Here is a 25,294-nt window from a genome sequence, read left to right on the forward strand (position 1 = left end):
CAGAGGCAAGAGAAACACGCACTCTGGACTTTAAGAAGGCCGGTTTTGAAAAGCTGAAGAAGCTCCTGGGTGTGATCTTGTGATCAGAAATATTCAGTGAGAAGGGAGTTCAAGAAATAGGCGTTTCTGTAAGGAGAAATATTAAAGGTCCAAATGCAGATAATACCAACGAGAAAGAAAAGTGGGAAGCATCTAAGGAAACCGGTGTGGCTGCATAAGGAGCTTATAAATGACCCGAGAGTTAAGGAAGGCATGTACAGTGGTGCCTTGGGTTACATACACTTCAGGTTACAGACTCCGCTAACCCAGAAATATTACCTTGGGTTAAGAACTTTGCTTCAGGATGAGAACAGAAATTGCGCGGTGGCACAGCGGCAGCAGGAGGCCCTATTAGCTAAAGTGGTGCTTCAGGTTAAGAACAGTTTCAGGTTAAGAACGGACCTCCGGAACGAATTAAGTAACTTAACTCGAGGTACCACTATATAAGAAATGGAAGAAAGGGGAAGTATACATGAGTAGCCAACAGTTGCAGGGAGAAAGTCAGGCTGGCTAAAGCTCAGAAGGAGCACCCTTCCAACTCTAAGATTCAATAATAATAATAATAATAATAATAATAACAACAACAACAACAATAATTTATTTATACCCCACCCAGCTGGCTGGGCTTCCTAGCCACTCTGGGCAGCTTCCAACAAAATTTTAAAATACCGTAATACATCAAACATTAAAAGCTTCCCTAAAGAGGGCTGCCTTCAGATGTCTTCTAAAAGTCTGATAGTTGTTGTTCTCTTTGACATCTGGTGGGAGGGAGTTCCACAGGGCGGGAGCCACCACCGAGAAGGCCCTCTATCATTCCATGAACCATTCAACATGAACAGAGATGCACTGGGTGGCAGGGGGTAAGGAGGAAGTGGAGGGGTCCTATAGGATTTGGGGGGACAGGCCCCATCTCAAAATGCAAAGCCACTTCAAGTCCTCCAGTTAAGACAGGGATGGCGATTAGCGTTGGTGCGGAGGTCACTCTAAGCTAAGGTTACCAGATTTTTTCCAATGAATCCGGGGACACTTTTCAACTTTAATGGATTTTGTATGGGGACTGATTTGTAAATCCTGGAAAATGGGGACGTCTGGTAACCTTACTCTAAGCCGGCCTACTCAAGCTGGTGCCCTCCAGATGTTTGGGAGTTGTGGTCCAAAACATCTGGAGGGCACCAGGTTTCATTCATTCATTCATTGAATTTATATACCGCCCTATACCCAGAGGTCTCAGGGCAGTTCACAGAATAAAATCAAAATATAAAACCACAAAATACATAATAAAAATAAAAACAACAACCCCCAAAAAACACATTTTAAAAGGGCTGTGCTTGGGGGGGGGCGTGATGTAAGCATCTCCACTGGTCTTCCAAAGCAACAGCTCTGTTTTACAGGGGCTCAGCACTACCTCTTCATTCTCTGCGCATGGGAAGTTTATTGCATTTAAGTTGCGACTCCTGCAATGCAGAGGGTTGGACTAGATTACGCTTTGGGTGTCCCTTGCAACTCTACAGTTCTCAGATTCCACGATTCCCTGTGTGTAAGAAGAAGGGGGAGGCTATGGGCTCTCCTTGGGGGTGGGGAGGTGGGCCCAGGCTAGCCTATCTGCCTGCTCCCTGGCACTGCCAAAACCAGGATCCTCCCTCCCTCCCTGGAAGGCCAGTTCCTGGAGAGACTGACCCTCCCATGTAATTGCAGCAGATTCCCCCAGGAACAAGGATAAATGAACTTAAAAAATAAAACTGGGCGGGCATTAATGTAAGTCATTACCACCAACCACATCTGTCAGAACAAATTCCGGTAATTCACTAATGGACTATGCAAAGCTTCTCTCTCTCCCCCCCCCCCACTCTTACCCATTTCAGCTTTTTCACAGCCTTGCAAAGCTCTGAGCCAGAGAAATCTGCTGGAAAGGAACCACCGTTGAGGAGCTCTATAGGGACACCCACCCACATAAAAAAAGGAGATTTGTAATTAAGAATAATTCAAAGGAAACGCGGCAGGGGGGGAGGCACTGAGACCTTCCTTAAGACAAACTAAGAAGAGATAAAGTTTTAAGGGAGGCTTAAAAAAAGGAAAATATTCTTATGAGACTGAATGTTAATCAAAAGAAGGCATGGGGGGGGGTTAAGGATGCTATAGTGAGAATGATGGGGAAATGTCAGCCTGCCATTAGGAATGAGAGCTCTTCTGCGTGAATAGACACAATTTTGCCCTCTGCTTTTAATTAAAATATAAATATGCATGTATAGAGATAGAGGCATTGACACACACACACACAGCCTAAACCTCATAGGGGCAATAATAATAATAGCAATAATTAAATTTATTACCCGCTGTTCACCAGCAGGCCCCAGGATGGGTTATAACAACCTAACTGTAATTAATTTTTTATTTAAAAAAATTGGTATAATAATTCTGTGAAATAAAATTTAAGTTTAACTTGCAAAATAAATCTGCTAAGGTGCATCCAATAATATTCAAACAAGAATGTCAATGCAGGCACAGATGCCTCAGTAACCAGCACATACCCAGAGCCCAGAAGAAGTTGGACTCATCCATTATGCCGCACCAGCAGAAGTAAACACTGAAAACAGCCATTCCAGAGCATTTCACCTAAGTCATGCCTCCTTCCAACCACTCCTTCCCCGCAGAATCAGATGCTTCCAAAACAAAACATCCTGCCTAAGGCAATTCTCATCCTCCAGGGAGGGGGAGATCGGGTTTAGAAGCACACTTAGGAAGGTGCTAAATGGCTGGCCTTTGCCCCTCCCTCCCTGTGATTAGCAAAACAGGAACAAATTAAGCTTCTCAGCAGAGTTATGCAAAACAAAGTAGGCACATTTGCTCAATGACTAAGGATCTCAAAATCCAGCTTTTACTGATTTGCTTCTCTCTCTCTCTTTAAATTCAAGCATGGGGTAAACAACTATCTACTAAGGATCAGAAAATTACTTTTCTCTCTTGTTTTGGTTGGGTTTTTTTTTTTTTAATGAAATCACTGTCAGACTGACATCAGATTCCAGGCTTGGGCAAGAGGCGGCAGAGGCAAGTGGGACATACACTTCAAGGGAGAATAGTAATAAGATCTGGATGCTGGAACTTTTTAAAAAAATAGCCAAGAACCATCCTCTTCCACCAGGGGAAGGAACATAGGAAGCCTGCCCTATTGAGAGTCTGACCACTGGTCCACCAGACTCAGGACTGTCTGAACTGACTGCAAATACACAAAGATTCTAGTCCTCATGGCTCTGAATAAAGGACTGAAATAGGAACACAGGAAGCCTCCTAAGCGTTCTGAATTAAGGACTGATTTAAACAGGCAGTTGTCCTATGCTGAGTCGGCCCTCGGGTCCATCTAGCTCAGTAATGTCAGCATTAAACTGGGAGCTCTCCAGAATCTGAAACAGGGTTCTGCCCCAGCCCTACCTTGAGATGCCGTTGGGGATTGAACTTGGAACCTTCTGCATGCAAAGGTGATGCTCTGCCACTGTGCTGTGGCCCTTTCCCTAGAATCATGATGCTAGCCCTCATGATTCGAAATAAGTAAAGGTAAAGGAACCCCTGACCATTAGGTCCAGTCGTGGCCGACTCTGGGGTTGCAGTGCTCATCTCACTTTACTGGCCGAGGGAGCTGGTGTACAGCTTCCAGGTCATGTGGCCAGCATGACTGAGCCGCTTCTGGCGAACCAGAGCAGCGCACAGAAACGCCGTTTACCTTCCCGCCGGAGCGGTACCTATTTATCTACTTGCACTTTGACGTGCTTTTGAACTGCTAGGTTGGCAGGAGCAGGGACTGAGCAACGGGAGCTCAGCCCGTCACGGGGATTCAAACTGCCGACCTTCTGATCAGAAAGTCCTAGGATCTGTGGTTTAACCTACAGCGCCACCCACGTCATGATTCGAAATAAAGAGATGGTTTAAAGAGGAGCAGAGGAAGCTGTTTTCTGCTGAGTCAAACCACTGGGACATCTAGCTCAGTACTGCCTTCCCTGGCTGGCAGCAGATCTCCTGGGTTTCAAGGAGGGACATTCCAAGCCCTACTTGGAGATGCTGTTGGGGACTGAACCCAGAATGCCCTGCATGCAAAGGGAGAGTTCTCCAACATCCAGCTGTGAATCCTTTCCTCCGTGCAGGGAGTGAAGAGCGTGACCTCACCACACCGCAGGCAGAACGTTCATAAAGACACAAGTCATCCTGCCAAAGCTTCAAGGAACATTCGCCTTATTGCATCCTTTCCAAGTTACAAAAAGCAAAGCAAGAAAGAAATTCAACGGGGAACCAGCTGGAGAGGAATGTGTGTGTTCTGCAGTTCCAACAGCAGCCCTTCTTGCTCTCCTACACTTAATTTATTTTTTATAGAAGAGTATATTTTGGTTCAAGCCACCACCGGAGCATCAAAAATAGCAAAGCACCAGAGTGATTCAAAACTCTGCAGAGAGAGAGAGAGAGAGAAGGGGAGAGAAAGAGAGAAAGAGAAGCACCTTGCCCATCTGGGAGAGAACAGGTAGGATAGGACGGCAGCTTTATTTAGCCATCTTCCTAGCTGAGCGAGCGATTTAGAAGTGCCAAACTGGGCTTCTTTTATCGGAGCTCTTAAAAGCTACGTTGCAATCCAGCAAGTGGAGGCCCTTCGTCCAGTTGGAGCCCTTTGCAGACTCTGCTGGCAGGACTGAGGGTGGGTGGGTTGGAGGCAGAAGCGCCATAAGGATAAAGGAATTTTGGGCAAAGTGCAGCCAGACTCCTGTGCATGGGAGGTGCCTGTGAACCCTACACTCCGTTTATTTACGTATACCATAAAATTTAGAGCTCATTGTTCAAACGTAGGAAGGGTTGAGGGCAATCTCTGACTGACAGCCTGGAAAGTCACTGCCAGCCAGTGTGGGCAAAGCTAAGTTTGATGGAACAGTGGTTTGCCTTGGTAGAAGGTGCTGCCTCCTGAGCTCCAATCTTGCACACCTCACTCTGTCAATGCCAGGGTTCCAGTAACTAATGAACAAAGTGTACCCTGCAAGGCTGAGGTCTGCCACACCTGGTCTAAACACTGCGCATTTGCTATGGGTTTAAAGGTAAAGGGACCCCTGACCATCAGGTCCAGTCGCAGACAACTCTGGGGTTGCGACGCTCATCTCGCTTTACTGGCCGAGGGAGCCGACGTTTGTCCACAGACAGCTTCCGAGTCATGTGGCCAGCATGACTAAGCCGCTTCTGGTGAACCAGAGCAGCGCACAGAAACACGGTTTACCTTCCTGCTGGAGCAGTACATATTTATCTACTTGCACATGACGTGCTTTGAAACTGCTAGGTGGGCAGGAGCAGGGACAGAGCAACGGGAGCTCACCCTGTCGCAGGGATTCGAACCGCCGACCTTCTGATCGGCAAGTCCTAGGCTCTGTGGCTTAGACCACAGCGCCACCCGTGTCCCATTGCTGTGGATTTACGATCAAGCAAATAAATAAATATTTATTGCCATTAGGGAGGCTTGCCCTGGAACGCCACTCCAAGGAAGTCTTGCAACAATGCCATTTTTCTCCCCTCCACTGGCTGGAAGCTCACCTCCTCTGACACAAACTGCCAACCAAAAGGAAACCAGATTAATCTGCACCCACCCTCTATTACCCTTGCTCTGACCGTCATTTGGGGCTTGGAATACACAAAATACGATAAAAATCTAATAGAGCAAATGTTAAAGAGCGTGGTGACCAGGCGCTTATCGTCCTTATGAACTGGCAGTCGTAAGAATCAGACAGGGAAGAATATAATAGGATCAGTTTGTACCAGCCTTTGCAGACCTAATGCTCTCTGGGTGTTTTGGACTGCAACTCCCATCAGCCCCAGACAGCACTGGTCAGAATCTGCAAGTAGGGACCCTCAAGCCTGGGCCTCTTTAGGTGGCCCTCGGGAATCTCCCCAGCCACGCCTCCTTCCCAGCCACGCCTCCTTTCTCAAGGCCACACCCCTCCCTGGTCCTGCTTCACATCCTCCCATGACTGCTTCTGCCTGGCTGGGGAAAGTGTCCTTGAACTATGGTCATGCCTCCTGGGTGGAGAATAGAGAGAGGAGGGGGTACAGAATCTGCACCCGCTGCTTCCCCCAGAAGGTTGCTCAGGAAGGAATGCGGCCCTTGGGGGGGGGGGAGATTTCTCAACTCCTTAACTACTGGGTTGCAGTGGGTCAAAGCCACAGCATGATCACTGTACAAATAAACAATTAACAAAAAAAAGTGGGTCCCCAAAATGTGTTTTGGGCTAAAGGTGGAACCTCAGGTCTCAATTGCCGAAAATTGCTGTTTAAGTTCTTGTGTTCTGCTGCACGAGTTCTTGTGTTCTGATATACAAGCAGAGACCATTCTGCATGCGTCCAATTAATGTGTGACTGCTGACATGCACACCACTTTTGGCCCTGGAAGGTGGCGGAACGGGCTGGCATTTGCAATGACCAGGGACGCAACCCATATGCAAATGGGGAGTTGCTGGTATATATAAAGAGAAAACTGCTGCACAAGTTATTGTGCGTGCATGAGAGTTTTTTCTCTCTCTATATATATATATATGTAAAACTGCTGTACTAGCTCTTGTGCTCTGATTTTAATATATATATATATATTGGGTAAATCCCTTGCCAGGGAAAACAGATGAAAGAAATGCACGTACAGACTTAAAAGACCGGCTGTTATTTGTACTAATGATGCTCAAGCAAGCCCACTCTCTCTACCGCATCTGCCTTTCATGCTGGTTATTTATAAATACCAACAACAATAGTAATGGTAATAATAAGGAAGCCCAGGAGAGCTCCTCTGCCCCTTGGAGCATCCTGCGCACGCACTCACAGGCACGCAGAAAAACCCTAATTAAGCTGTTCAAGGACCTGCCTGGCTCCGTTATGTAACTGTGCTCCTCCATCACAGCCATTGTTTCCATAAATGGGAACTCTGAGGGGGGAGACGGGGAGTGGCCCCACCGGTCAATATGGCAGGGCATCTGCCAGGGCCCCCCACCCCACCAAGGGGGCTCACCCTGGACTTTCTCCTCGTGCTTCACCAGTCTTCTCCCCTTCACAACAGTGGTGGAGAAGAGGAGAATCAGTAGATGTCACTTCCTGCTGGTTCCTGTACGCAATGGGCATGGATGGCTAAAAATCCCTCACTATACCAATGCATATTCCACATGGCAACTGCCTAGGAAAGCTAAACCCTGGAATAAGCCCTCAAGGACCAGCAGACCTGATGGGACATCTGTGCTGCCTGTGGAGAACCAGGTCCCTAGGTTATCCCACTGCTTGCCTCTGCTGCTTTACTGGGCCAGCCTCCCCAGACCAGCTTCCTGCTTTCAATGGTGGGCCATGCTTCTAAGCCATGCTCTGCTAGACGGCCACTGACCTGTGACAGGGCCTTTTTAGTGGTGGCTACCCTTGACTCGCCTTTACTTTAAGAGACACCAGTGCCCAAATGTTGCAAGATAAAAAGATAAGAAGAGCCAACGGCCCGTCTAGTCCAACATCTTGTTTCCACAGCGGCCCGCCAGATAGCTATGACAATGTTTTTAATGTTTGATGTTTTATTGTGCTTTTCATATTTTGCTGGGAGCCACCCACAGTGGCTGAGGCAACCCAGTCTTATGGGTGGCATATAAAAAGTAAAATAAAATAATAATAGTAATAATAATAATAATAGTTGTTATCTTTCCTCCATGTATAGGGACGCGGGTGGCACTGAGGGTTAAACCACAAAGCCTAGGACTTGCCGATCAGAAGGTTGGCGGTTCGAATCCCCGCGACGGGGTGAGCTCCCGTTGCTCGGTCCCTGCTCCTGCCAACCTAGCAGTTCGAAAGCACGTCAAAGTGCAAGTAGATAAATAGGTACTGCTCCGGCGGGAAGGTAAACGGCGTTTCTGTGCACTGCTCTGGTTCGCCAGAGGCGGCTTAGTCATGCTGGCCACATGACCCGGAAGCTGTCTGCGGACAAACGCCGGCTTCCTCGGCCAGTAAAGCGAGAATAGCGCCGCAACCCCAGAGTTGGTCACAACTGGACCTAATGGTCAGGGGTCCCTTTACCTTTACCTTACCCTCCATGTATAAGTCCAATCCTCTTTTAGAGCCATCCAAGTTGGCTTCTTTCATAGGGGAGTTGCTCCTCAACACCCTGAACACATTGGGCTGCCCTTTTCTGGACCTTTTCCGTGTGGGGGGAGCAGAACTGCAGGCATTCAGGGAAGGCCACACAGCAAGGCCTGACGCCAAGAGCTTCCACCCTTCAGAGGTAAACCAGGTCTTCATGGAGAGAAGGCAGGCTTTAACCATCCTTGGTATTCTATACTGCCCCCCAGAAAAAACACACTTTACACATACAAATGAATGCCTTCAGTGCTGATTTAGGAAATTACTCCTCCCCCCATAAGCCATTAAGCTTCAGAAGCTCTCAGGGCTACACTCTCCAAACACAAACACACACACACACACACACACACACACGTGAGTGCTGAGCTGACAAACTCATTTCCTCTTAGCCCAGCACTTTGCAGGATGAGCAGCTGAAGCCTGTCCATTCATCACCCAGCCCTGTGCCTCCATTTGATGGAAAGCCTCGCCCGCTACAGGAGGGAAGGCCGTGGGGGGAGAAAGGAGAACCACACAAATGGATGAATTATTTACTCTGCTCGCCTAAAAGGGTATTAGCCGGGGAAAGTGGGGCAGGGAAAGGGAGAGGTGCTTTGCAGAGCTGGTCATCAAGGAAACCCAGGAGCTGCTTCACTTATTACTCATACGCAGGATGGGCAGAGGAGCATCTCTGCCTGGGCATCCCTAATGCAAACAAACATTCGGATTCCAACTCAACTGCGGGACGGGCTGCCTCAAAAGGGGGTGGGTGGACTCTCCTTCAGCAGAGGTTTCCAAACAGGGGTTGGATGGCCATCTGTCAGGGATGCTCTGCTAGATTCCTGCATTGCAGGGGGTTGGACTGGGTCCCTTCCAAAGCCACAATTTCTGGGGTGACCCACTTGTTTCAGAGAGCAGTCTGGAGCGCCAGGTGTAATGCTTAAGGCTCTAACTTGACCTTACTTAACTGGATGCCCTCCAGATGTTCTGGACTATGGTTCCCACCAGCCCAAGGCAGCATGTCAAGCCACTGGTCCCTCTAGTTCAATACTGTCAACACTGACTGGCAGCAGCTCTCCTGGGATTCAGGCAGGAGCCTTTCCCCAGCCCTACTGGAGATGCCCCTGGGGATTGAACCTGCGACTTTCTGCATGCGAAGCAGATGCTCTGCCAACTGAGCTTTGGTCCTTCCTGTAACATAGAGTAAGACCCCAGTCCTCATGGGTATGAACTAAAGGCTAATTTAAATAGGAACATTGGAAGCTGCCTGAAACGGAGTCGGTCCGTTGGCCCATCTAGCTCAGCAAGGACTACACTGACCGGCAGCAGCTTTTCAGGGATTCAAGCAGGAGTCTCTCTCCCAGCCTTACCTGGGCATGCTAGGGATTGAACCTGGGACCTTCTGCATGCAAAGCAGATGATCTGCCCCACCCTCTTCTGGGGCCGAAAACGGCCTCTGCCTCGGTGGTTGTGTGTGCCTTGAACACATGCAAAATGGGAGTTGCCTGCATACATCCCCAGAGGACCCTGCTCCCTCCCACCCACCCCTGATTTGGAACAGTCAGCCTTGACATCTGCACCCCCCCCCCATCAGCAGCTTAATCTTTTGTTACCATCTTCCTGCTTTGCTACTACTCCCTCTTGCAGGAAGAGGAGAGACGTGGGACCATCCCTGGAGGACACGGATTTATCACAGCTGGCCTTGACCCCAGAATCCTGGGTGGGGTGGGGAGGTTAAAGGGGGGGAATTGTTGGTTCAATGTGAATTGTTTTTGGTCTAAGGGGAGGTTGAGGTTTTGTTTATTTGTTAATTAGCCCCGTTCGCATCCTGAATAGAACGTAAGACGTGACTGCGCATCTGCCATGCGCGGGTCACATTTCGCCACTTCCGCGGATGCGCATGATGTCATCTTGACCATCTGCGCATGCGGGAGCGGAGAAACCTGGAAGTAATGTGCTCCGTTACTTCTGGGTCGCCACAGAGCGCAACCTGAAAATACTTATCCTGAAACATATTTATTCCAAGGTATGACTGTATTGGTTTGTTTATTATTTCACTATTTTTAAAAAAATAGATGTCATGTTATATGAAATATTAATGTATTACATGACCCCCCCAACTTTCCCCCCATGGTACTATGTATTGTATATCTTTCTTTTGTTGTAAGATGCTTGGAGACCTTTGGGTGACAAGCGACGAATCAGTCTAATAAATGGAAATGAATATTTAGGGGCTTCAAGAACAGTTGCAAAACAACCCTGCATGTTTGGAAACAAGCCCATTAATCTGTGGTTACTGGTAAGGTAAGCTCCTGAGTAGAAGCTGCCCAGCAGCTGCGGTCTCCTTTGCAAAGGCTGAAACAACAGAGCTAATTCCCGAGCAGAGAATCCGTTGACATACATCAAGGCTTGCACAGGCGTCGGTGGGGTTTTCCGGTCCCTCCACCTGACCTGTCTAAACAAACACTGCTGAAGGGCCCCTTGGCCCTTCCGTGAGATGGAGCAGGATGGAAAGCTTGAAAACATCCCATGGGGAAAATGAAAGGGGGCCGGAGCTTGGAAGGGTACCATCCAGCTGGCAATCAGGATAGGTAGGGGGAACTACAGCTGAGGAATCAGTAACCACAAGGTACCTTCTATATGGTTTCAAAGAATGCAAGCATGCTATAAGCACTCTAGCCTCAAAGCCTTGGATATTACATTTTTGTAAATGATAATAACAAAATAGGCAAAATGCCCACCGAGCTACAGGCAAAATACTCTTGGGATGATGCAAGGTTGCAAATCCCCACCATTAAAGCTGCCGCACTACAGCTGCTGCCTCTCTCTCTCTGCTCTGGGCTAGAGAGCCCCACTCTCAAAAAGGAAATTGCATTAGGAGCACAAGGCTTTCCGGCCAGAAAAACCCTCCAGTCCTGTAGCAGCAGGGCCAGAACTGCATCGATCCTGACAAGCCACCCACCCAGAGTGCCGCAAACGTCCACGGCAATTAAGCAGAGGAAGGAGGTGGGGCTGGGCCGCGAGGAAAGAGAGCAGTGCCTGGATCCCTGGGTCAAAGCTAAAGTATCCAAGCTGGCCACATGAGAAGTTAAAGAGAGTCTGGATAGAGAAGAGTTTCCTCCTTTTCTCATAACGCTAGAGTTTGGGGGTGAATGTTGGAAGACTCAGAACAGATAAAAGAAAGTCCGTCTTCTTCACACAAGGCATCGTTAACCTACGGAACTCGCTCCTGCAGGAGGCTGTGGCGGAGACCAACTTGGATGGCTTGAAAAGAGGATTAGACAAGCTCAGTGAGGGCTTTTGATGGCTGCCAGCCAGCCAGGATGGCTCTGTTCTGCCTCCACAGTTGGAGACAGCGATGCTTACAAACACCAGTTGTTGGAAACCATAGGAAGGGAAAGCGCTCTTGTGTTTGGATCCTGCTTGTGGGTTTCACACGATAGACAATACCTGGTTGGCCACTGTGAAAACAGGATACTGGACTAAGATGCCCCCCCCCCCGGTCTGATCCAGCAGAGTTCTTATCTTTTCATATTCTTAGACTTCTAGTGGAGGGGAGGGTCTGCTCCTCTCATCTGGCCAGAAACTGATGGATGACTTCCTAAAACCCAAGGGAGGAAGGGAATCTACCTGTCCTCTATCAACCTGGAAAGGGAGGTTGTCTTCCACGAGATGGATTGAGAAAGTGTTTTATCAGCCTCAGCAGCCAACTCAATTAGCTTTCGGTCAAAAACCGTATTAGAAAAGATGTGATGAATAGATGTCTTTTTTTAGTCGTCAAGATTTGTGGCATATCCATCAAACTACACACACACACATTTAAAGTCTTGCGCTTTCTTATTAAGAATATTCAAGACAAATGGATCCTTGGGGACTTGCCTGACAGGTGCTGTACCTGCAAATTTGCGATACCTGCAAATTATGCATGAGGGGCCACAATGCACCAGGAATCAATCTGGCACAGAAATTGTCATAAACCATGATAAATGGGAGTTGCTCCTTATTTGTCACAATGGGATTTGTGCAGAAGTTCCGCAAATACAACGGAAGTAAAAATCCACAGGCTGCAAAATGTTGCTTGCTGAGAACTTTGGCCTTTAAATATGAAGTTTCTAGTCCTTATAAGGCACATGGCCTATCTGCTGAAATCTCAGTAGGCAGAGAGGTGACAGAGTGGGGCTGCTATTATGGGGTGTGTGGGGGTGTGTGCTTCGGAGCCCTATTGAGCAGCTCATGGCTCCCCTCCCTAGGGAATAGAGCATGCAGAATGATTTATGCAGGTCACAGAATCTAGTTTCTCTTAGGGCAGAATTGGCTTTAACTTGGCAAAGTACTGATCGCAAGGACGATGCTGCTTCCCACTGTTCAGCCTACTGCTGCCCTACATCCTACCAGTCCCAATGAACACCAGCCACCAAATAGCCCGCAGGTCCCCTATTCCTGCTCCACCCACTACACCACACTGCACGCTCCCTTCCTCCACTGACGTTTCAAAGCCAGAAGGTGCTCAAAGCTTCAGGACACTTCTAACTAACAACATTTGCCCATTATCTGTTCGCAACAGACATCCAGCAAGTGAAAATCAATGGATGCCCCTCCCTTAGCCCTTCCAAACTTTGCAAATGCCAGCGAGAGCCCCATGGGGAAACTGAGGGATGCACAGACGCGGTTTATCAGATTCCTTGGCCTATCACAACCAAGCAAAAATTTAAAAAGCCATTTCCTGTAAGAGGTTTTTATGCACCTTTGATTACAGAAAATAACAAAACTGCCTTCACCAGGAGGAGATATTGGAGAACAGCTCTTCTCGAGGGGAAGAGCGCCCCCTGGAGCCCAAATGCTGCTATGGCTTTTGCAGAAAGCATCCGGCTGCTAGCACATTTCCCTGCAGATGTTTTCATAAAATTAATCAGATGCCTAATGAAGGAGCACACTGGAAGTGAAGCTGCACAATGGGAAGAGAAAGAAACACACCTAAAATCTAAAAGTGAAATAATAATAATAATAATAATAATAATAATAATAATAATATCATTATCCCTAGGAAGCACATTATATGTCTTCAGAGGCACAGTGAAATCAGTACGTTTTTTTTTTAAAAAAAGCATTTTACTGATTTGCTTTTCCCCCTAACACTCTAAATAATGTAAGGGAAGTCTGTGTAGGCAACTGAGCTGTACATTGCTAAGTACCGCTGTAAAAAAATGACATTTGAGCAAGGGTGCCTTTGCCAACCGGTGGCTCTCAAGCTGTTTTGTACTACAGCTCCCATCAACCCCAGCCAGCAGGGTCACATTGTCCATCTGGATGAATGAGACTGTGCGCCACCAACCAGCGCCTGCTCTCAGCCAGCCCCTCACCTGCCTGCCTTCTACTCATAACCAATCCAGGAGGCTGCCCTGCCTGCCATCTTCCTCCTCTTTAGTCTCAGTGTTGTACCTCGTAGAAATCAGAAGGATGGAGGACAGGTACAAAGCCAGAATTAGTTTTCTCTGGCTGTCATTGGCTCTGGCGCCACCTGCTGTTGGGCTCCTTGATTTTTGCCTAACCAGGCCCAATGGGCAGTGCACACCACTGCTTTAAGGTGGCACAAAACTCCTTGGCTTTTCTGGAGTCTAATACGGCCGCCCCTGCTGGAAACATCCCCTGGATGCAGGAGACAGTGGGTTATGACAGGAGGTATCGTGGGTGGTGACCAGTTCTCTGAGGAATAATCAGATACTAGGCACAGACTTACTTCCGAAGGTGCTCGTGTTCCTTTAAGAAAAGCTCTGTCCTCCTGTTGTTGACGCCACACCCGCTTTTGTAGGACCTGGAAGATAAAGGTAGAAAGTCCCCCCAAAATGAGATTGCAGGAGCAGTGAACCATGTTGTAGTTAATTGTTGCAGCTTGTCTTCACTTACGCCACCCCACTGCCCAGCTCACAGAAGACTATTCCTACGTTATGAATGGTCCATGTCACCATTAATAAAAAGAGGTTGGAACAGGCCAGTATAAATGTGGACTGTTGCTGGATCAAGGGACTTTTCTTCTTTAAGTTCTGAAAGCTCTTAACCTAGCTCAAGGTTGTCATCTGAACTAGTCAGATGTTTAAGTGGTAATCAATCACAGTCAGTCCATCATTTGAAAAATAGGACTTTAGAGCCGCCTCACCACAAAATGGCAACTAGGCATTCTGTTTTGGTGGCTCAAGGAGCCATTTGGTGCCTATATATCTCAGGGACACAGGTGGCGCTGTGGGTTAAACCACAGAGCCTAGGGCTTGCCGATCAGAAGATCGGCGGTTCAAATCCCCACGACGGGGTGAGCTCCCATTGCTTGGTCCCAGCTCCTGCCAACCTAGCAGTTCGAAAGTACCTCAAAGTGCAAGTAGATAAATAGGTACCACTCCAGCGGGAAGAAAAATGGTGTTTCCGTGCGCTGCTCTGGTTCGCCAGAAGTGGCTTAGTCATGCTGGCCACATAACCCGGAAGCTGTACGCCAGCTTCCTCAGCTAATAAAGTGAGATGAGCGCCATAACCCCAGAGTCATTCGCGACTGGACCTAATGGTCAGGTGTCCCTATACCTTTATATATCTCAGTTTCTAACAGTGTCTGCAGGCCCCGAGCCACAGCAGAACAGAATGTTGGCTGAGCCACCAAGTTTCCTGGGAGTGAATCAACAGGCAGGGTCTCAGCCTCGCTGCTCCTTCCACCATTTGGGCAATTCAAATTGTAGCCCCTGTGAAAAAGCCAGTTGCCAATCGCAGCAACATAGTGCTACTTCTGCTGTTCTGGAGGGCAAAAGGCTGTGGTTCTCAGCAGACAGAAGGCAGTCACAGGCTGAACTCAGTTCAGAACAGCAGGAAAGTAAATATTTGCAGGAGGGAAAACACAAGCAGGGAGTGGCTCCTTGCATGAAGCAAAGATCTGATTCTCGCTGTTGGCAAATTCTGCACAGCTTTGGGGAAGCAAAAGAGAAATTCCCAGGGCATATTTTTCTTGGGAATGAGGCAAACTATCTTTTCCATGCTCTGTCAGCCTAGGTTTTATTGGAACAGAAAATTTTGCTGCGTCTCTCCCCCTGCTCCTCTTTGGTGTCTCTTACAAAGAGCAGAGATCTGCCTTGCCTTTCAAAGCTAACTCCATAACACCAGACTTCTTCAGTCTTGCTACCCCAGATGTTGCTGGACTACAACTCCCATTGTCCTTGATCAATGGGCTAAGCTGGCTGGGTGCGATCGGAGTTGGGAGTCCAGTGGCTCCCCAGGTCTTTCTATCAGGCCCTTGGAACTCCCCCTAGGCCTTGCCCTTGCTGGCCCTGCTTTGCATCCTCCTCAAATGTTTTTGCCTGGCTGGAACTGTGTCCTTGAACTCCGATCATACCTCTCTGCTGACTTGGAGAGGGGTGTGTGTAGAAACGAACCTTCATTGCCCAACTCACTTTCTCCTCTGGCTCTGTCCACCAATGGCCTGTGGTCATCAAGAGGCTGCCCAAAAGGCAATGTGGCCCTCAGGCTGAAAATCATTCTTGGGCTCTGGGTCCTTTCTGCCCTGGTGGGGCTCAGGTTAAGGCCACGCTCCCTAACGACTGCAGAGAGCACTAACTTACTCGATATCCTTCCGCACCGAACCCATGAGATTCTCTCTTTCCCGCACTGCCAGGAAGTTGGTTTTGGTTTTGTGGAATTCGTGTGTGTAGTCCTGTAACAAGAGCAAAAGATTCCGAGCGTGTCAGACTTTGAGAAGTGCTGTTCTTCCTCTAAGGATGAAGCTCAAAACGTTACAAATCATCTGAGAACCTTTCCCAACCCACTGACCTCCTCATGTTCTGAACTACAACTCCCAGCAGGCCCCGCAAACAGTGTTCAGGGATGAAGAGGGTTGGAGTCCAATAGCACCCAAAAGGTGCCAGCTTGGGGACGACTGTCCTACAGTATGTATGCACCAGGTGTAAAACTAAGGCTCCCACAGAAACAGGTCTACCAAGGACTCTGGCTCAGTAGATGCCTACTCTAGCTTAACAGTTGCGGCTGCAACCTATTTAAGAACAGGATCAGGGTCACATTTATTCTCTAGCAGATTTGGTGCCTCTAGCAGATGTTTGGGACTTCATACATGACACAGTGGCCTTGTTCACACACAACAGTAAACCGTAGCTAACTGTGTACTGCGAACGCACCAATCTTGATCAATTCGCTCCTCCCAACTAGCTCAAAGAACAAGCAAAACTATACAAGGAGGATAGACACTCACCCTGGAAGACCAGCTCTATAGTCTTGAGGTGTGCCTAGGCCCCATGGTGTTGGTGAATGTCCTCTAGAGCATGGAGCACCTATTTCTGGCTTCTGCTGGTTTGTTCCCAGACAGGTCCAGCTTGCCCACTGCACTTCATGCTCCACTAATGTCCCACCTGGACTCCTGCAATGCACCCTATGCTGCCCTTGAAGACGGCTTGGAAGCTGCAGCTAATGAAAGATGCAGCTGTGAGAATTCCATTAGGCTTCTCACCTAGGGACCATGGAAACAATGGCACCCAAAGTCAATTAGCTACCCAATTCAAGGTCTTGGTTTTAATGTATAAAAGCCCTATGATGCTTGGGACCCACTTATTCAAGAGATTGCCTCCCCACGTATAAGAAACGGGGAACTGGTCATCATCCCTGACCACTGGCTACTCTTAAGACATACAGGGCTATATCCAACGTTCTCTGTCCGCTAGTGCAAAGGCTCTTTTGCTAGAGGACAGATGAGTTTTAATGTTGTGCAACTGAGGAAGGCAATGAAACTGTTCTGCCAGCAGAAACTCATTGCACGATAGATTGTGCAACTTACTTCACAGCAAGGATGCCAGCTTGTGCATTCTTTAACTTACCACCTCACTGGATACAACCTGCAGGCTTTACAAAACATATGTTTTTTAAAAATACTTGATTGTTGTGTATTTACTTCTGCAGTTGTACCACCCTACCTTACAGGGAAAGAGCACGTATAAATGATCAAACTAACTGATGAATGCAAAACAAATCCATAGTCAATGTTTGGTGTTTGTTGAAAGGTCATGGTTTGTTCGAAGTGAAACAGAACAAGATTCCTGGTTCAGCTGTAATGCTCTACCTTTAAAGCACATTCCTCTCCCGTCCAAGAATTCTGGGAACTATAGTTCCCCCTGCGCTATAATAATTTATTTCTACCCCGCCCATCTGGCTGGATTTCCCCAGCCACTCTGGGCGGCTTCCAGCAAAAGATTAAAAATACATTAAAACATCAGTCATTAAAAACTTCCCTAAATAGGCTGAAAGAGCCACCGAGTCTGGCAAACACCAGAGCTTCTTCCTACCTGCAAGATGTCTCTGTGCCGCTGCAAGGTGTGCATCAGAGCCGCGTTGAGGGATGGGACTCCGGCGCTGTTGGTGTACTCGGCCATTTTGTCATTTATCCCCGTGAGCTGTGAGAGGGGGGAAAGGGAGCACACAGGTTGGACAGGACACAGGTTCTCCACAGGAAAGTTAAGAGCATGCATTTGGAAAGGGAAAGCACTGCTTTTTGGAGCACACAGCAGCTGCTTTAACGAAGAGCAAGGCTGGCAGAAATCCTGGTGGCAGGTGTGGAAGGCATTCTGAAACAAACGTACAGGCTTTCCAAAACAAATGCTCAACAGTTCCATAATCACTGTTTTGGCCCAGTGCTGTTCTGGGACTTCAGAACATTACAAGAGCCTTAATGAATCAGGCCAATCCAGCACCCTCTCCTTGCAGTGGCCAACCAGATGCCCCAGTGAGAAGCCCAAAGTAAGACCTGGGCACAACAGCACCATTATCCCCATCTACAGTTCCCAGGAACTGAGAGGCATACAGAGATATACCGCTCCAATGGTGGAGTCAGTACAGCTTGATGCAATTTGTGCACAAACAACTCAGACCACCGTCATTTGAGGATTTCTATGCTACTCTTTACAATACATATCTGAGGGCTATCTATGGTAAGAAACTACCAGCGGTAAGATAAGCAACAACAATGTCAAAGTGCTTCAAAAATGACAGTGTGAAATCAGACAAAGCTATCAGTGTTTAGAATTAAAAAAAGGTCTTGTTACCCAGCCTTGCACTGCAACTCGTGTGGGTGAAATACGCTGGAATTTTCAGGCCTCCCCCTTTGGATTGAGCTTGTAAAGAGCAAAACCCATGACCGAAAAGCAACCAGACAGTTCTGGTGGAGGCAAAGAGGCCATTCCAAGACCTTCCAGGTGGTTTAAATTGGGGTGGATGGAAGGCATGTTGGGATCTACTGGAACATCTCGGGATGGATGTGCAGCAGTAGTAGATTCCTTTGTTTGCCTTCACCAGACTATCCCAAACCCAAAAAAAGGTTTAACAGTACGAAACTGACACAAGACACCGTCAATGGACGTTTACTCAGATAAAATAAAACACAAAAAATCTTAAAATGCTGCGTTGCCCTGGCAGATCACAACATGCCTCTTTAAAAAGGGAGAGAAAGCTTCCTCTCTTAACAAAGATTAAATGAAAAGGAGATGAAATAAAATGAGTTTGCACAAATCTAAATTAAATTTTGTAAAACTGCAATTTGATACGCATTGAGGGTTCCTGTTATTAACAATGAGATCATTTTATTATCATTCACTAACAGTGGTTTTCTTGTTTTTGTGTCTTATGTAAAACCTAAATGAATAGAAAGCATAAAACTAACATAAAATACCTATAATTGTCCCAAGTATTGCTCTCTGAGATGGTATATAAAGGAAAATATATAACATGTATGACTTGCAACAGGTTGGCAAGGGTTTAGCTGTTTAACAGCAGCAACAACAACTTTAAAAAGGACTTTTCTTACCACCTATGAAATGAAGCTTCTGGGATTTCTGATGAATTACAGCCACCTAGCTGTAGATAAATACTTATATATAATCAGGTCATTGCAGGAGATGGCTCTTGGAATGAGGAAAGAACTGGCTGGGCCCCTGGACCATCAATCTGCATCTGACTTCAGTCCTAATTTAATCACTAATTTCTTAGCAGTTAAGAAATTCCCTAATGTCTGCATCACAGCAGTAGAATACAACTCAAAAAAAAAAGGGGGGGTAAGGAAATTGAAGCAGAAAAGGCATCCATTCCAGGCAGGAGATGACTTTTTTGCTCGTGAGAGAAAACACACTTTAAGGAAACAGAGCCACCACTTTCTGCACCGTTGTTTTTTAAACTGTTCCAGCACCTTGTGTCAAAAACCTTGAAGGTTGCAACAGAGGCCTGGGAATTTAACTGGCTGAAATCCCACTCACCTTCCCCAAGAGCTGCTCGATTTCTACAGCCATTGTTTCGAACATTCGGTCTTGGCTCGATCCATTCAGAAGCGGGGTTGTGTCGGAGCTGAGTGATGAGAAAGACAGACAGACACCCCTCTGTAAATATTATGGCAGAGTAAAAAGGTGCACCTAATTGTCGCAAAATGTCACGGGGGACCCTGCAACCCAGAAGGCCCTGTTAACGCTGGGGAAACCAATGGGCCACAGGCAAATGCCCAAGAATCCCAGGTGCTGATGCCAGTCTCTGTGGTTCTCACCTGCAGAGAGGGTTGCATGTGTGCTCTCCTGGGCCTTAAAGGCACAGGAGGAAAAGCGCTGTTGCCAGGCTCTTCAGCCTGTTCCTTTAAACTGCCATGATGCTGAGCTGTGGCTTCCTATTGTCTTGGACTGGTTGAATGCAGAGGAGTGGGGCGAGGCAGCAGTTGAGGAACCCCCAAAGGAAGAATGCTCAGAGCCCAGGGATTGGTGGTGGGAGGACAGTGAGTGGTCAGAGGGAGAAGGAGCAGAATGGGAGAAGGTGGTGACAGAAGCTGAATAGGTAACAGGGTTTAATGAACAGGAAGAGGCTGGGGCAGAAGACAGTGCAGAATCAGAGGCAGAAGGGGAAGCTGGAGAGGACTGGAGGAGGGTTGTTGAAGCAGCCAGGGAGTCTCTCCCTACTGCTGTCACCAGTTCCCCTCCCTGCTGGTCTTCCAGAACGCACAGAGGAATTAAGAGAGCAGAGCAAAGAGAGACAAGACGAAGGAGCTTCAGATTGCTGGGGAAGGAATCTTAGGGAGCAGTGGGGCAAGACCTACTGGGAAGAGTTGCTGTGACCACTAGGCCTGCACCGTTTTGGTTCCTTTGAATAAAGAGTCAGCTTCACTGACACCAGGTGTTTTATTGCTGACCTGCTCTTGACTCTGGCTCCTGACACCTAATCTGGAAAGTACAGCACTGATGAGCTACCCCAGACACTATGGTTTCAGGACAGGCCAACAGCAGCTAGGAGAAGCAGTGGGAAGAACCTGGAAGCAGAACGGCCCTCTTTGCCTGGCCCCTTAAAGCTTCTGGAGAAGCCTCTCCCTAGAAGTAGACTCATTAGGTAGTGTAAAAGCAACTAGGAATTGTGGATGGGGCACAAGCACAACCCCTAAACTGTGTCAGGAAGGCCACAAGGCAGGAGTCTTGAGTAATGAAGCTCAAAAAGAATAGAGAAAAGACAGGTTTAAAACAAAAACTATTTTGAAATGGTAAAAATGTCAAAAAGAAAAGAAAAGTAGGACAGTAGTACCTATACCTGTCGCGCCTTCCCTCTCGGGAGCTGCTGTGGCTGTAGCTGGTGCAGAGCTTGCTGAAGGAGACCAGCTTGAGGTCCAGCTCATTCTCCAGCTGCCGGGCTTGCTTCCTCAGATCTGCACCAACAAGAGAAGGGGGGGGGAGTGAGGCTTTCCTGCCCACACACACCCCTACATACACACCCATACCCCTACATTCCTACACACACACTTTGCTGCTCCTAAGTCCTCAAGGGCAAAAAAGAAGGGGATTCATTCAGCTCTGTTTCCGAAAATGGATATGAATTTCAACAGTGTAATGAGATGCAATGTTTCTAATATGATCTGTCACGGATCAGCAAAATGGAAAGCATTCTGCTTTGGAAATGTTAACAGTGTACTTACTGGCTGAAGAGAACAGAAGATGTGTGCTTCTACTACTGATTAAATGATTGCATTTAGATCGCATATTTTTTCCAGGGTGCTCAAGGTAGCATAAATGATTTTCCTGCTGCTCATTTAATTTCCACAGCAACCATGTGAGGTCAGTTAGGCTGAGAGGCACTGACCGGCCCAAGGTTGCCCAGGGAGCTCCATGACTGAGTGACGATTCAAACCCTGGACTCTTGAGTACTCTGCGACACCCCACTGGCCCTCTCACGGCATCACCCTAGTGAGGTGGGAAACCTGTTGCTCTCCAGATACTGAACATGGGAAACTGCTGTACACTGAGTCACACCATAGGTCCCTCTAGCTTCAGCCCTGCCTACACTAACTGACAGCTCTCTGCGGTTTCAGGCAGGAGGCAATTCCCAGACCTAGGTGGAGATGCTGGGAATTGAAACTGAGGGCTTCTGCCATACAGCTATGGCACTTCTTATTTTATTTTTGAGGAAAGCACAGTATTATAGTAAGTAAATAAAAACTGGTGTCACAGAATCATAATGTTGGAAGGGACAACGGGGATCGTCTAGTTCAACCTTTGCCTAGCATGGGACTCGAACCCACAACCCTCGTGCTCTACTAACTGAGCTATCCCTCCGGCGGCAGTTGCTAGGGGCAGAACACCAAAGAAGAGTGCCTGCTTATGAACCTCCTGGAAACAACTGCACTCTCATGAAGGAAAACCGTGCATAAAAGCTCCACGTTTAAAATAAAACTGGTTTCAAAATCCACAGGAAAACAAGATATTTCAGATAACCTTCAGTCTAATCCAGTAAGCCATAAAAGATAGTGTCTTTCAGTGCAACTTAGATGACAGGGTCCCTCTTAGCACCAATTACTGGGAGGTGGGATAGAGAAAGCGAGAAGCAGGGTGCCAGGGGCATGTAAATGCTTTTGAACCATTTGCCTCTCTGCAGGCAAGGCACCTTTCAGGTTTCGACCTATAAAGCCTTGTGTGTCTCAGAACCTCAATACCTCAGCAACTGCTGCTCCCCACATGAGTGAACCCAATCCCTGCATCCCTCCAAGGCCTCTCTCCATGTGCCCCCCTCCAAGGAAGCTGTGCAGGGCGGTGACTTGAGCTTGGGCCTTTTCAGTGGTGCCTCCCCGCTTATGGAATGCTCGAAAGCATACCAGCACGAGTGGATAAATAGGTACCACTTCATTCAGCTCTGTTTCTGAAAATGGATATGAATTTCAACAGTGTAATGAGATGCAATGTTTCTAATATGATCTGTTACGGATCAGCAAAATGGAAAGCATTCTGCTTTGGAAATGTTAACAGTGTACTGGCTGAAGAGAACAGAAAATGTGTGCTTCTACTACTGATTAAATGATTGCATTTAGATCCCATATTTTTCCAGGGTGCTCAAGGTAGCATAAATGATTTTCCTGCTGCTCATTTAATTTCCACAGCAACCATGTGAGGTCAGTTAGGCTGAGAGGCACTGACCGGCCCAAGGTTGCCCAGGGAGCTCCATGACCGAGTGACGATTCAAACCCTGGACTCTTGAGTACTAGTCAGACACTCTGCGACACCCCAAGTGGGATGAGGTGCAGTGGGAGGACAAACAGCATTTCCATGCACTCTGGCACTCATCACGGTGTCCTGTGCACCAGAAGCAGTTTAGCCATGCTGGCACCATGACCAGGAAAAGCTGTCCACGCCTTCAGACAAGCGCCGGCTCTCTCAGCCTGAAAGCAGAGAAGAGCATTGCACGCCATAGTCGAATTTGACTGGGCTTAACTGTCCAGGGGTCCTTTACCTTAACTGCTCTCCCCAAACAACATGTAGCATGAAAGTACTATATAAACACCGCAAATAAATAAATGGGTGGTATTCAACTAAGTTTTATTCAGAGCTGTTGTTGGCATCTGTCTGTCTCGAGAGACAACCAAGTGCCCTCTTGGGGTGAAGTGAAGACGGCTGCATCAAAGTGACCTCCCCAAAGTCCAGTGTGTATGGAGGTGCTGGGTTGCCCAGACAACAATATCCTCTCTCAGCCCAGACAATATCCTCTCTCAGCCTCACTGATGTGGTCCAAAGGAAAGCAGAGCAAGATGTTCAGCACCAGCTTAGCTGCAGGAGTTGCTGGAAGGAGGCGTACAAGGCGCCATCCAACTGTCTCAAGGACTCCACTCCAGATTTGTGCAGGGTTTAGTCCTGAGCCTTTTCTTCTCCCAAATATATCCCACAAGGCAGCAGAGGCTTAGGATTAGAGTCTTCCTTCTCCTACATGGGCTACCTTCCCAGGTTGACAAGCCCCATCTGCCCCTCGCTTTCCTCTGCAGCACGTGCAGAAACTGCCTTCCTGACTGTTGAACTCACTATTGGTATCATCCACTCAATCTGCTGGGCCTGTCTTTGCATGCAATGGAAGTCCCCAAGTCACCAAGGTTCTGAGAGACCCATTGGCTACCCTCCCCTGGTTTAGCTAGTCAGTCAAAGCCATTCTTGGGGTGCGACCACTGTCGCCTGCTAACAGCTTCCTGGAGCCACAAGTGAGAGCAGAGTGCAGGGTGGGGACCAAAGCTGGACAAATCACCCCAGAATGAGCATGACGTGTCCCCCACCTGAGGTACGACCCCCTCCCCTAACCTATTCAGAGCCAGTGAAATGAACAGATGGCCCAACGGAGGAAGCCCCCAAGCAGGACCTGAGCGCCACAGAAATTCTCCCCTCCTGCAGCTTCCAGCAGTTAACCCTTAGTTATGACAAGCAAACAGAACCTCCTTACACAGGAGCAGTGTACCACTGAGCACTTTTCATGTGTGTGAGAGAAAGAAAGAGAAAGAGAGAGGGACCCATTATGTCTTGTTTGTGGGTCTCGCATTTGCTGGCCCTGGTTGGAAACAAGGCCCCTGATGCTCTGTGCTGGGCCCCACACCTCACCACGCCCCCCCCCACTCCATTTTCCCAGCCCTCCTCCGGAAATGAGGCCCAATAGAACCAAAGCACCCCCCTCAGCCCCCTCCCCTTCTTGAGCTTGGCCCCCTCCCCCCGAGACACTTGGGAAGCCCTCGCCCTCCCCAGTCGCAGAATATGAGGCCTTCCAGGGCCAAAGCGCCGCCTCCCCTCCCTTGACAACCCCAAGAGCCCCCTCTCCATTTTCCTCCCCCTCACCCGGTGCCTCCCTCCCCCTCCCAGCTGAGCTCCCCCTCTCCCACCCCTCACTCTTCTTCCCCCGCTGCCCCCCCTCCCCCCGTCCCGCCCTACTCACCCTCCCAGTAGTTGCTGCTGCCCCCCGCCGCCGCCATCTTTGTTGTCCAACGTCAGCCCTCGGCGGCCTAGGCCGGCGTCGCGCTGGGTTACAGAGGCGGCGCGGGCCAGAGCGCCTTTCCCGCACGGCCCTTCCGGGTCATAGAGATGGGGATGGGAAGGGAGAACAAGGGCTGTTGCAAGAAACCGTAGGCCGGGTAAGGAGGGCGGTGGAGCGTAAAGGTGGAACCATAGAGATGGCGAGGAGCGGCGGTGGAATGGGGACTCCTAGAGCGCCAGCCGCGGCAGCGCCACTCGGCGGCTCCCGGCGGTAATAGCTCCCCGCTCCCCGCAGGGCGGACTTTGGGCTTTCGGTTCTCTGCCCCGCCCAGGTTACCATCTGAAACTTGGTCCTGGGCGGGCGGAAAGCCAAGTTACCGGTAATATACCGTACAATCCTCGCTATGCCTTTGCATAATTTTAATTCTGGTGTAATCTGATTTTTCTTAAAAAAAACAAACCCATGGGTTTTATCGTATGGCTTTATGTACTACAAACCGCGATCTAATGAATGAATGAATGAATGAATGAATCTATTTCTATTCCACTTTTCCCCAGGGAGCTCAAGGTGGTGTGCATGATTCTGCCGCTGCTCATTTAATCCTCCCAACCCCCCTGTGAGGTAGGTCAGGCTGAGAGAGGAATAATAATAATAATTTGTTCCCCACCCATCTGAATGGATTGCCCCCGCCACACTGGGCGGAAGTGACTGGCACCCAAGGTCACACCCAGTGAGCTTCCTGTTTGTGTTCCCCAAGGTCCTAGTCTGACACTTACTAATACTCTGCACTGGCTCTCACTGAATAATTCAGTGGGTCTTGTTCCCATAAGGTTATGATTGCAGCCTAATTAATTGATTCATTTATTTATCATTATACATACGTAACCCAGCTTTCTTCCAA

The 25,294-nt window shown here is 48.3% G+C and overlaps 1 protein-coding gene across 3 annotated transcripts in view; it reads right to left on the bottom strand.

Annotated features, from left to right (window-relative positions):
• The window catches only part of GOSR1 (golgi SNAP receptor complex member 1), a 47,309-nt gene extending 22,803 nt beyond the window's left edge, over nt 1-24,506 (bottom strand). For 2 of the 3 annotated variants that reach the window (XM_081890694.1, XM_081890696.1), the window contains exons 1-6: nt 24,355-24,506; nt 20,707-20,827; nt 19,410-19,497; nt 17,451-17,558; nt 15,723-15,814; nt 13,868-13,942 (exon numbers count right to left, since the gene is read on the bottom strand). In XM_081890694.1, coding sequence (XP_081746820.1) covers nt 13,868-13,942; nt 15,723-15,814; nt 17,451-17,558; nt 19,410-19,497; nt 20,707-20,827; nt 24,355-24,391 — 521 coding nt within the window. In that variant the 5' untranslated portion in view covers nt 24,392-24,506. The remainder of the gene's footprint in view (nt 1-13,867; nt 13,943-15,722; nt 15,815-17,450; nt 17,559-19,409; nt 19,498-20,706; nt 20,828-24,354) is intronic. The other variant, XM_081890695.1, reaches the window with a different exon arrangement.
• Nucleotides 24,507-25,294: the final 788 nt, after the last annotated feature.

Source organism: Podarcis melisellensis (assembly GCF_964234715.1).
Source record: "Podarcis melisellensis genome assembly, chromosome: 15".
NCBI lineage: Eukaryota > Metazoa > Chordata > Lepidosauria > Squamata > Lacertidae > Podarcis > Podarcis melisellensis.